General features: G+C 44.0%; 2 protein-coding genes and 1 pseudogene across 5 annotated transcripts; all 3 read left to right on the top strand.

Annotated features, from left to right (window-relative positions):
* Positions 1–1,345: 1,345 nt before the first annotated feature.
* On the top strand, positions 1,346–2,784 carry LOC136464013 (probable lipid phosphate phosphatase beta). Of its 2 annotated transcripts, XM_066462977.1 has the most exons (3): positions 1,346–1,997; positions 2,073–2,202; positions 2,420–2,784. In XM_066462977.1, exons 1-2 carry the CDS (start codon positions 1,405–1,407, stop codon positions 2,167–2,169), a joined length of 690 nt encoding a protein of 229 aa, XP_066319074.1. In that variant the 5' UTR covers positions 1,346–1,404; the 3' UTR covers positions 2,170–2,202; positions 2,420–2,784. The 2 variants fall into 2 exon arrangements, with proteins under 2 accessions (XP_066319074.1, XP_066319075.1); XM_066462978.1 differs by lacking the exon at positions 2,420–2,784 and having other exon boundaries at positions 1,346–2,198.
* An 801-nt stretch (positions 2,785–3,585) lies between these two features.
* LOC136464012 (vesicle-associated protein 1-3-like) lies at positions 3,586–7,079 on the top strand (annotated as a pseudogene).
* Positions 7,080–7,598: 519 nt separating this feature from the next.
* On the top strand, positions 7,599–9,926 carry LOC136464010 (uncharacterized). 3 transcript variants are annotated; one of them, XM_066462976.1, is made up of 4 exons: positions 7,599–8,029; positions 8,116–8,799; positions 9,280–9,349; positions 9,443–9,926. In XM_066462976.1, the coding sequence occupies exons 1-2, from the start codon at positions 7,755–7,757 to the stop codon at positions 8,549–8,551; spliced, it is 711 nt and encodes a 236-aa protein (XP_066319073.1). In that variant the 5' UTR covers positions 7,599–7,754; the 3' UTR covers positions 8,552–8,799; positions 9,280–9,349; positions 9,443–9,926. The 3 variants fall into 3 exon arrangements, with proteins under 3 accessions (XP_066319073.1, XP_066319072.1, XP_066319071.1); XM_066462975.1 differs by having other exon boundaries at positions 9,439–9,926; XM_066462974.1 differs by having other exon boundaries at positions 9,280–9,926.
* The last annotated feature ends 1,999 nt before the right edge of the window (positions 9,927–11,925 follow it).

The following is an 11,925-nucleotide window of genomic DNA, read 5'->3' as shown; positions in this document are numbered from 1 at the left end:
CATATGTGATACATATATGGTAAATTTTTAGTTATAATTACTGTTTTCAAAATTTTAACGGGTGATACATACAATTAATGAGTAGCTTCGCCTCTCACTATGCCACGTGGGCGTCGCACCATACGTGAGGGACGTAAACAAGATTACATTGATAATTTAAACAGATCAAATGTTTTATCAAAAAAGTCATAAAAATGTTTTTCTTAAATCATGCTCCATCATATGGTACCTAGCTTGGAACTATTTGAATGTTACGTGGTCTCCTTTTGATATTTATTTGCTAGTAGATGCTCTATTAGTCTATGTTGACTCGGACAGGGCCCACTAGCTAGATGTGACCATGTCACAAAGAAATGTCATTTTTATTTTATGTTTCTTGTTTACAAACGTGCTAGTTTGGTGAGATTTGATTTATTAGCACAAAATCAAACATGATCACATATAAGAATGATGTGGAAATAAGTTAACAAAACATTGTGAAACTATCAACTTCAACATATGTCTATAACGACTTTATCAATATCAAGATTTACGCTCACTGGAGATGGATGTGTGTGCGTTCATGTTGTGGGTGTGCACACGTATAAAGGGACCCCATTTGTTCCTATGAATTAGGATTGAGAATGAGGTGGTTACGTGAGCACATGACATGTGTTGTGACCGAAGACAGCTTACATGGTCTGGTTAGCAACATAGACAATTAGATTACAAAAGCATCTACAGACAAATAAACATCAAATGGAGAGTATATAAATTTCAAATAATTTCAAGCTTAGCACCACAATGTATAGTATGATTTTAGGAAGATATGAACCACTTTCAAATTTTAGAGCTAAAGCCAAATGTATATATTTTTCTAAGATTAAAGTAGATTTTAGGATTGTTAATTGCAGAATTTCTTTAAAAGTATTTATACAATTTTTAATTATTCCTACATTTTTCAATAAAAGTTTAATTAACTCCTACACTTATCTACGCAGTGCGATTTACCACGTTTAGCGGTATGGCTGACGTGCTTTGAATTATTAACATAATCTGATTTATCACTATGTATCGTGGTTGACGTAGCCTTGGTCAACCAAAATCGCTTTCGGAACCATCCATGGAGCACATTTAGACGGTTTATAAAGAAATAAAGAGAGAGAGAAAAACGGGTTTCCATTTTTTTTTTTGGAGGGGACAAACGTTTTTTCCAATTAGAAGAGGCGAATCAGGCTTCGATGAAAACTAGGGATGTCAAATGGATTTCTTTTCTCGTATAACTCTGCCATTTTGAGCCCAATATCTAAGTGACAAGAAGGCCCAATGGGTCGAACCCACCGAAACGAGATCTTGCTTCGTCGGATTTCCCCTCGGCCACGATTCCAGTTCGACAAACTTCCCCAATCGCCCCTGCCGGCGCGCATGGCAACAGCAACCACCACCTCGCCGCGGGCGCTGGCGCCGTCAAAGCCCACCCTCCTAGGCGGTGTCCGGGGCCTCGACGCGGCCGTATCCCTCCGCCTGCACGCCCTCTTCCTCCCGGTGCCGCGCCTCCTTCTCAAGACGCTCGAGATCGCCGGCGACGGCCGCATCTGGCTGCCCGTCCCCATCTCCCTGCTCCTCCTCTCCGCGTCCCCCGCCAACGCCAACGCGTCCGGGGCGGCCTCCCCGCTCCTGGCAGGCCTTGTCGCTGGCCTCGTGCTGGACCTCATCCTCGTCGGCCTCGTCAAGGTCGTCGTCCGCCGCCCGCGCCCGGCCTACAACGCCAAGGACATGTACGTCGCCGTCGCCGCTGACCACTGGTCTTTTCCCAGCGGCCACTCCTCCCGCGCCTTCCTCGTCGCTTCCTTCCTCTCCGCCGGCGGCTTCCGCCCCCGCGAGGCGCTGTTCCTCTGGGCCACCGCGACGTCGGCGTCCAGGGTGCTCCTTGGCCGGCACTACGTCCTCGACGTCGTCGCTGGGGCTTGCCTCGGCGTGTTCGAGGCCTGGCTCAGCAACTTGCTCTTGAGATTCGTGTGCGCTCGAAGCACCTTCCTCGTATGCTAATCCTTGTTATTGTAGTACCACTAATCCGCCATTCTGTGATACAGCGTTGCTGTTTGCGAAGTTGCAATTTCGGTAAGCATTTCAGGCGTTAAGTGTGGCGGTCTTACGCAAACTTGTCTGCGCCCTCTGCTGCGCTTGTAATTGCTTTGTTCTCAATACAAAGCGAAAAATATGGTAAGCAATTGAAGTTTGCTGAGCAGGCACGCTGTTTCTACTTTCTAGGATTAGGGCTTACCACCAAAAAAGTGGGATGCACTTAATTTTTCCACCAAGCAATGTTTTCACTCTGGCTTGATGCATATGATACATGAACCTACATAGCTCATGTATCCATATTCTTCAGTCATAATCTTATGCTCAATTAGTGTGATGATTTTATTTCCACTTCCAGGTGCGGCTACATACCTGCTGCTAGGCTGTTTGTCTTCACTACTGGTTGCTCTGGAGACATCCAGCATCATCGCTAGGCTGTTTTAGTCTTCAGTACTGGTTGCTCTGCATTGGATACATCCAGCATCAGTGGTTATGTGTCATGTGTATAGATGCAACGCACATAATTCATTTAGATGCACCCGTAAACAAGATGATTGTGATACACTCGCTGTTAGTTTGATTTGTAGTAGTAGTTATCAAACTAGTGCTATTCATGTATATGCGGAGTGCTGCTCTCAGGCGAGGACACCCCTGGAACTGTTAAAGTCGAAGTAGATCACAGTGTAATCAGCACAAGAAAATGAAACATGGGAATTAAACTGCTTGTTGATTTGAAGATGCCAACTAAACCAACCTGGTTAAATCAAAAAAAATTATTTCAAATGGGGTATCAGAGTAATTTTTATTTCAAATGCGTTATCAGAGTAGGACATGGGAATTGAACGCTATCGCTGGCAAGAGAGCTGGGAGTGAAGGAAAAGACTGCTACGAAATTTAGAATCATTGTCTGCGAGACCGCCAATAATGCAGAAACAACAGTGCATCTAATAATATCTTCAATCCTGTTAGATCGTGGGACGCAGTTCACAAGGACAGCAAGTTTTTGGCGTCTGAATCATCATTCTAACGAACGCTTACCGACAGCAACGGGGATAATGATAATCTGCGGAAACACAGACTTTCAGGTAAAACGACCGATCCTCAGATGAGGTGGACAGCAAAACTCTGCCCTAGTTCACTGTGGCGCCTGCAGAGGCCAGGCACCGTCAGGCTCACAAAAAGATGAGAGATCCCCATCCAACAGTGGCAGCTGGCCTTTTTGCAGTTTACGGCAAAAGGTTCACTGATGAAACTTCATTCTGGTATTCTGGTGTCTCGTTTTCGTCGACGGCCGCAAGGTGACAAGGCAACACGTCCGCCAGGGTGGGCGGCGCGATCACCAGACGATCCTAACTGGCAATGGGCGGTGCTCGCGGACTTGGGGTTGCCCGAATCCAACCACTTCTGCCAACCAACGCGTGAAACGGCGAAAGGATTGCAGTGGGGAGACCCATGGACGGCGCCACCGCCGCAGCCCGCAGCCAATCATTACTCGGCCTCCTATACCTTAGTTTATGCCAACCTAAACTCCACCCTCCTCCAGAGTCCGAGCCCATCTCGTCCTCCAATTCGGTTCTTCTTCTTCCCTCTACCGAAAGGACCGAGCCCTCAGCCCTGCGCTGCCGTACTCGTCATAACATGGCTTTAATTTGTCTCTCTCGTGTCCCGATACTTTTGCTTCCGGGAGCAGGAAACGTCGCGGGGGCCCCCGTCTTGGATATTATTTCATCAGTTTTCGGGTTCTTGGATTGGATCTTCCGAATTCTTGGTTCTCGAGAGGAGAGGAGAGGAGAAAGCGGGGCGCTCAATTTCCCCTCCTGATCCTTGTTTCTTGATCGCTGCCATGAGTAACACGCTGCTTCGGGTCTGTCCTTCCGAGTTGAAGATGCCATGTAAGTGCTTGTACAGTTGTACTTATCCTGGTTCGTCGTGTTTCTTGTTGCCTGTGCTTTCGGCATATCAGACTGATCGGGTCCTCTGTGTTTGACGCCGTGAGCAGTCGAGCCCAAGAAGCACAATTCAGCATGTCTTGAGCTCATCAACAAGACCGATCAGTGGGTGGCTTTCAAGGTAACAAATTTGATGAATTTGTTTTGGTGAAAGATGCAATCTTGTGCATCAGAATCAGGCTAAAGCGATTGGTTGCCCCCCCCCCCCCCCCCCCCCCCCCCCCCCCCCCCCCCGCCTGTATATCTCGCGGAATCTGCAGGTCAAGACGACGAACCCAAGGAAGTACGCGGTGCGGCCTGCCTCCGGTGTCGTGCCGCCCAGGGGATCCTGCGGCATCACAAGTGCGTCTGCTTCGCCCGTATGCTTTGTGTTTCTTTGTCGTATGGTTGATCGATCGTTCTCATTGCTATGCTGAAATTGTTGTAGTTACGATGCAAGCGCCCAAGGAGATCCCCCCGGACTACCACTGCAAGGATAAGTTTCTTGTTCAGAGCATTGCCGCGGAGGAGGGGACAACGCAGAAGGACATTGTCCCTGGCATGGTAAATTCTTTCAGAACTCGAGTTTATGGAGTCTCAGTGGCACTGTGCATTGCTTATTTTTACAGTCAAAGAGTATCGTGTAACGCTAACGTTGTGGCTTGTATAGTTCAGTAAAGCACCAGGCAAGTTAGTTGAGGAGTTCAAGGTGAGGGTGGTCTATGTCCCTGCCAATCCTCCCTCACCAGTGCCTGAGGAAACAGAGGAAGAGGATGGATCTCTTGATTCAGATGTGGACCATGAAGTGGGGAGACCATCGACGTCCAACTCTGTAATTACTAAATAGCCTTACTGCATGTGAGCAAATGATGCCATGGTCGTTCCTAGTGTAATATGAATGGTGCCTTCCATTGTTTTTCAGGCAGCAGGACAAGGGCATACATGTAGATCACAAGCTTCAGATGCTGAGGTGACTCTAGTTCCACCTAAATATCGTTTGTCTTTGTGTTCTCTCAGATTCAAATATGGATGTTGTGCTGATCACCTGTTGCATAGCATATAATCTTAAAAAACGGATTTAACTTCAGTGATCATGGAAATACTGTGCTTTGATGATATTGATTCACTGAATAGTTTCGTTTTCATGAAACTCTATCATAATATCTGCAACCCCTCCCTCAACCCGAAAAAAAAGAGGACAGAAAAAAAAAATCTATCGTAAGAAGACAACATGCTCCTGTTTAATTGTAATGTGAATACCTTTCTCTTACAATTGTTTTTGTACCAGAATAACGTTTGACAATTGAGAAATTTGATTCCTTATATTAATTCCACCATGATTATCGGCACCATTAATCCAGGATGTTAGAATTTCAAAATATTTGTATACTGTCTGCCCTGAACATTCACTTTACCCCTGACATGTCGTTGATTGTTTTGTGACTCTCAGGATGACTCTACATCCAAGTTAGAACTGGAAAGTAGATATGCAGAGGAAAACAAGAAGATTCAGAAAAGAGCTGACAGGACCTTTTCAGGATGACTCTGTATCCAAGTTAGAATTGGAAAGTAGATATGCAGAGGAAAACAAGAAGATTCAGAAAGAGCTGGTAGGACTTTTTCTTCTGATGTGTTTCCCTCTCTATTTTCTAGAAATAAAAGTATTGAAGAGACTAGTCGCTTTATTTATTTCATATTTACATTACTTTTCTTAAGTAACCCTTTTATATTTTTGGAAAAGTTCAAATTACACAAGTTTGGCTTATATCTGGATAACCAGAACATTTGGTTCGATTTAAACACCCCCACACACAACTATTTCACTCCGTCCAATTTATATCCCTTAACAAGACTTGTGTTTTTTTTGTTTCTCCACTTGCAAGCTGAGTTTAGTTTACAAATTTTGTGAGGTGATAGCGGACATCACAATTTATGCTAAAAGTACATTTTGGGTTTTCCATCATTATGTTTCATACAATTTTGTATCTCTAGTGTTAATTTATTATTATTTGATATCATCAACTATCAAAATAATGATAAAAAGCTATGATGCACTTGCTTACACAACCTATGATGTTTGCTATCACCTCACATAATTGGAAATTAAAACTTCACTTGTACATGGAGAAAAAAATCAAATGGGTAAATTGGACCAAGTTGAAATAGTTTGGGGAGTAAATCAAATCAAACATTAGTTTAGGGGTTATCTAAACATAAGACAAACTTGAGGTGAGTAATTTGAATCTTTCCCTTTTACTCTTATGTGATAGTTTTATGAGTTCCATAATATTTTTGGCGCTTTACAGTTTTATTAATCCTTTTAGAAAAAGTAACATTTAAAAATTTAGGAAATTAATGAGCAATATGTTTTTATCATCCTGATAATGCATAGAAGCTGGTTAAATTATTGCTACATTAAGCAAACCACCAAGTTCAACAATTTTTGGGGATTGATCTTTTTTCTACAAAAGGTTATATAATGCAAGATGAGGTAAGTCATAATATCAGACTGTTCGGCTGCAAATAAGTTACAGCTTATTTGCAGCACCAGCAGCTGTAGCTTCTCTCTGCTGGCACTGTGCAACGGCTGTTTTTTTGCTGCAAATAAGTTAACAGCACCAGCAGCTGTCGCTGTTTGCCTATGACCAGAAGTCCTCCAACCTCGGCGTAAAAAAAAAAAAAAACTCATTCTCCGACTCTGTTTGCTGTTTCCAGCTTTGGTTTCTGATCACTAACGGTCGAAGCTGCTCCTTTTCAGGATCTCCTCCGGAAAACAAAGGCGTCGTCTCCTGGGGGCTTCTCGGCGACTTTGGTGCTGCTCGTCTTCTTGTTATCTTCACTTCTTGGATACCTGATGTTCGGAAGCAAAGCTTAGCAAGTTAGCAGCTAACGGAAGCACATCATTTTGCGGCACCGGCACGGCTCTACCGTCTTTTGTCTATTGCTCCATTTTTTAGTACAGATATATATACATTAATACATTAATAGTAAAATAGTCCACAATACATACAGATAGGGTGTTTTTGGGTTTGAAGTAGTGTCCATATGAACAGATCTTCAATTTTGGAACACGTGTGTGTTTGCTAGTTCTGTTCACGTTTATACTTCTATACAAATTAATATACGATGTTTAGAACAAGCTAATCAGTTCGAACTACTTCATCATCCCTTGCTTGAATTTGCGCCAGAGCCAGAGGCACAAACATAGACGCCTTCCCTTGCAGTAAGGAATTTGCTTGTATAGAATTATGAATTATGAATGATGAAACATCATAATTCACCAACTTTTTTTTTGCTAAACCCAAAAATTGAAAAGGCACCCATCCATAAAAAAAATATACCTAGAAAATCGACACCTTCAAAACAGTCTGTGCAGATTTACTTAGGCCTTGTTTAGATTACCTCAAAATTCCAAGTTTTTTCACTCTCTTTCCATCACATCAATTTTTAGACGCATGCATGGAGCATTAAATGTAGGTAAAAAAAATAACTAATTGCACAATTTGGTTGTAAATCACGAGACGAATCTTTTGAGCCTAATTAGTCCATGATCAGACAAAGTTTGTCAAATATAAACGAAACGTGCTACGGTGTCCAGATTTGCAATCTAGACAGGGCCTTATAAACCTTCTCCGTCCTAACTCGCTCAAATCCAACGGTCCAAATCACGTGTGTCAACCTCCTCGTCCTCCTGCGCGCAAACGAACCCCAGCCCCGCAGGCCCCTCCGACACCGCCACCAGGGATCGAATCCCAGAAGCACCCAATGCCTACGTTGCCTTTTTTTTCCCGAAAAAATGAATCATCAACGCTTTCCGCAATTCCCTGCCGCTGGAGGAGCCGACCAGCCGCCGCCGGGCAAGGCGAGGCCGTGGCAGAGGCGTTGCAGGGCGGGGACGCGGCAAGGACGGTGAGGCGCGCTGCCGCTAGGCGAGGCCGCGCGGCCGGGCGGGGCCGTCGCTTGCTTGCCCTCCTCCTCCGCGCGCCTATGGTCGCCGTGGACGGGGAGAGGGAGAAGGCGGCCATCGCGTCGCACCTGCTGTACGATCGAACGCCCCCTGGAGGCGCACGTCGCCTGCATCCGCGTCGCCACGCCCTCCGACTAACTCCCCCGCATTGACGCGCAGATCGCCGCGTGCCCCCCGCCGCTCTCCGTCGCGGCCGCGGGAGGGCCGTCCGGCGACGAGGAGCTTGACCTCTTCATGGTACGGCTCGAGCCCCCTGCGGGCTCCTTCCTCTGCATCCGGCCGCGTGCCCCTCGACTCGTACGCCCTCTGCTCCGCGCTCCACTCCACGCCCTCCGCCGCGGAGACGCTCCACGCGCTCGCCTCCAAGTCCGGCTGGTTCGGTAGCGTCTTCGTGTCTTGCGCGCTCGCCGCATCATACGGCGGGTCCGGCCGGTACCTGGACGCCCAGAGGCTGTTCGACGAAAGTCCCGCAAAGAACGGCGTCTTCGGGAACGCCGTTCTCGCTAATTACGTGGGCGCGGCTAAGTGGGCGCCCGTGCTGGGGTTCGCGAGGAGTTCTCAGAGCTACTGCTGCCGGTCGACGGGTACACGATGACAGCTGTGGTGCTGGCATGCAGCGAGGTGGCAAACGTTGATCTTTGCGTCCAGGCGCACGGGCATGCGATCAGGAGGTACGGAGGTGGATTTGTTCTTGGTCAGTGCATTTGTGGACATGTATGCCAAGTGCGGGCTCATCCACCAAGCAGAGCGTGTGTTCGGCCTTGCACAACAGGAGACTGATGGCAGAGGTGTCGTGTTTTGGACATGTTGAATGCTTATGCACGGCATGGACAGTGCAAGGAGGTTAGTAATCAACAGTCTTTGTTATTCAGATATGATTCAGTTGGCTGTTGGTATTGAAATGCCCAGTCTTTGTTTTCGAATCTTGGTCCAAAGGTTAGTAGCTAAATTGTTATTCCCTTACAGTAAGTATTCTAAAATATAATTTTCACAGTGGTCCAAAGAGAAGCATAAGATTGTATCTGCAGTAGGAACAAAGATACTCGTCGTTTATGGCTTGCTGGTGGTGGCTAATTTCTTCTTTTCATTTTAAAGTTTGCATACATGTGTACTTTCATTAAAAAGGAAACTTTCTTTATGGCTTGTTTTATGTGTTGTGAATTGCTCGTACTGAAATCTGTACAATTGGTTAGATTTAGTGGCATAATTAATATTGTAAAATGTTCTACAACAATGCCATTTCTGCTTTAGGTTCTATTATGTTTTTTTGTTTTGAAATTTACAAAGGTGCAGCAGACATTGTTGAGATTTATGTTTGTGTAGGTAATAGAAGCAATGATGGGCATCAGGTGTTTCTTGATACTGAAATGAGATGGTGGCAGTGCTGACTCTGGTAATAGATGCACTTATCCTTTGGAGTCTTTTCATTAAGATGCTGAGAGCAATGCTGGTCCTGATCTCAATTGCTTTCACTTGTTGAAGGAAGTGGCTTTCAGCGTTTTGTTTATCTTCTAAAGCCGCTCAACTTTAGACCGAGATGTCATGACTCTTTATGCAAGGGGAAAGGGTACTCTGTAATCCATATCTGAAACATCTTGGGGGTTGAATTTTGCTGTTGATAAGTGGAGGTATAAAGAAACTGGTGATAACTATAATGATGATATTTATCTTTGTGTCACTGCTTCCTTTGTTGATGCGGATTAGAAGTTGCAGAGAGGAATAGTGGGTTTTAAAATCATGGAACTAGATGGCAACCCGCGCTTCGCTGCGGGCAGGCTGAACTATAGTTTAACTTTTGTATTAAATAATGCACATATAAAAGGTGTATATGTCTGCATTCCCTGTGTTTACAGTAGAGCTGCACAAAGCAAAAGGGCAACATGTACCTTGTTAATATTTACACTTGTCTTGCGAACAGTGGTTGATATTGACATGATATAACCAAAGGAACATCTCGCTGAACTGTTTACCGTACTGTATCATTACTATTCACGAAATTATACATGACATTGGTTGTATCAAGGTACGTAGGTAGTGTTCTTTCTCTTAGCTCCAGTAGTTAAAGACATCATGCCTGTATCAGTTGCCATGCTCACATGTGAACCACAAAATGAAGATGGAGAGGCTGGAAGCAGCAGTACAAAATATACAAGGATGAAAGGAACTATAATATAGGGGGGGGGGGGGGGGGGGGGGGGGGGACACATTATTAACACAATGCTGCTTGACATGATATTGTTAGGCTAAATAGTAAGCACAATGGTCACCTGTAGCTGGATTACATTGGTCAGCTTTCATGTAAGATATTACTGCTGTGACAAATGAGGAAAAATACCCCAAACTATGTTTAAAGCCATCAACATATTGTTAAAAAAACAGGCAACCATTATCTATTTTGAACGTTAAAAATGTAGATACCCATTAGTGGGTTATGTATATCATGAAGTAAACGATTTCTTAAGAACGTAACTGAAGACTATTATTTATATGTAAAGTAGGGAAGCCCTGATAAATGCACTGATCTGAACAGATATGAGCTAGAAAATTAGTACTTTGTTTACATATTTCAGGTATGCGATGTACCAAATGATACTAAATTTTTCTGAAGAAATGCAAAAATTGCATCGAAACGATAGCTAAGCCTCAACCTGAAGTCTGCATTGAGCATTCTGCACAGCTCGTTAGCCTTTGACTCTCTAAGACAGATTCATCATCTTCCTCTATGCAGTCCCTATGTCAAAGGAAATGGCATGGTCAAAAATCAGAATGTGGAATTGTGGTGTCATGATATTTCAGCAGATATTACCTTTCCTATAGTCAGAGCATCAGGAAGCCACCAGATCAGCCCTTGTGTACTATGCTATTTTCAAACAAACTGTGCCTTTATGCATATAAGGTCGGCCAGGACATTCCATCATGCAAAAAGGTTACTGAAATCAATTAAGATTAGAGTGAGTCCATATAAAATTAGAGGAAAAAGCAGTAAACCTTTGCATTGAGGTATTTTTAGTAAGATCACACCGTTTCCTATTAAGGTTCTGTTTAACAGCGGCTTGCTATTAACATGAATACGAAACTGATTCAGTAAGCAAGGTTTGGAGTCTCTTAGCTCAAATTTGTATGGGACAAAAAGGTGGAGGCATGAAAATCATGTAGCATTTCACTATGATTAGTAAACAGAATAAACGAATTTGGAGTACATTGATGTAAGCATGAGCAGTCCTTACATTCCATAATGTGTTATTGAGGTTCTCAATGGATCAATCCAACATTCCAACATATCATAATGTTGTGAAATATTAGTACTAGCAGTTCCAACATTAGTTTGGTTGCCTGAAAAATCGAAGGCATATCGAGCAAAGTAATGAGGAAATTGTGGGAACTTTAAATGGGCTAATTCCATAATAACGAAAGGTAACACATGGTCCTGCAATTAAGATATGGTCTGCAAGTAGGTGTAAGAAGGCACAATTCAGGAGGTAATCACACGTCCTGGATGAAAGACTGAATTCCATGCTCTCCCAGCACTCTCCCTATTGTTGGGCTTTATACATATAGTGGAGCACAGAATTGAGGGGAGCAGAACTTTGGTTATGAGCAAAGAAGGGAAGAGTAGTGTCAGACCTGAAAAAAGATGACCGCATTTGATGTTTTTGCGGTGAACTAACCACAGCATGCAATTTGTAGGAACCATCCTCTTGCGGGGACAAAAAAAAAGAACAGGTGGCACATACCAAAAAATAAAATAAAAATGTAGACAGAGTCACAAAAGAGGGGAAAGGTGCTGTGGCAACCTTCACAAGAAATTGACAATTAACAGAGATCAGGGAGAGGATACCCGATAATAAATAAATACATCATCAATTCAAATGGAGCGTGCATCGAAAACGGATCAGATACGGACGGATATCACCGATATTACATTTGTTTTCATATTTCTGTCCGGATTCGGATTCGAATACGGATAGT

The sequence above is a fragment of the Miscanthus floridulus genome, chromosome 7 (genome assembly GCF_019320115.1).
Source record: "Miscanthus floridulus cultivar M001 chromosome 7, ASM1932011v1, whole genome shotgun sequence".
NCBI classification, from domain to species: Eukaryota; Viridiplantae; Streptophyta; class Magnoliopsida; order Poales; family Poaceae; genus Miscanthus; species Miscanthus floridulus.
Note: the sequence above shows the minus strand (reverse complement) of the source record. Positions and strands in the feature narration are given on the sequence as shown.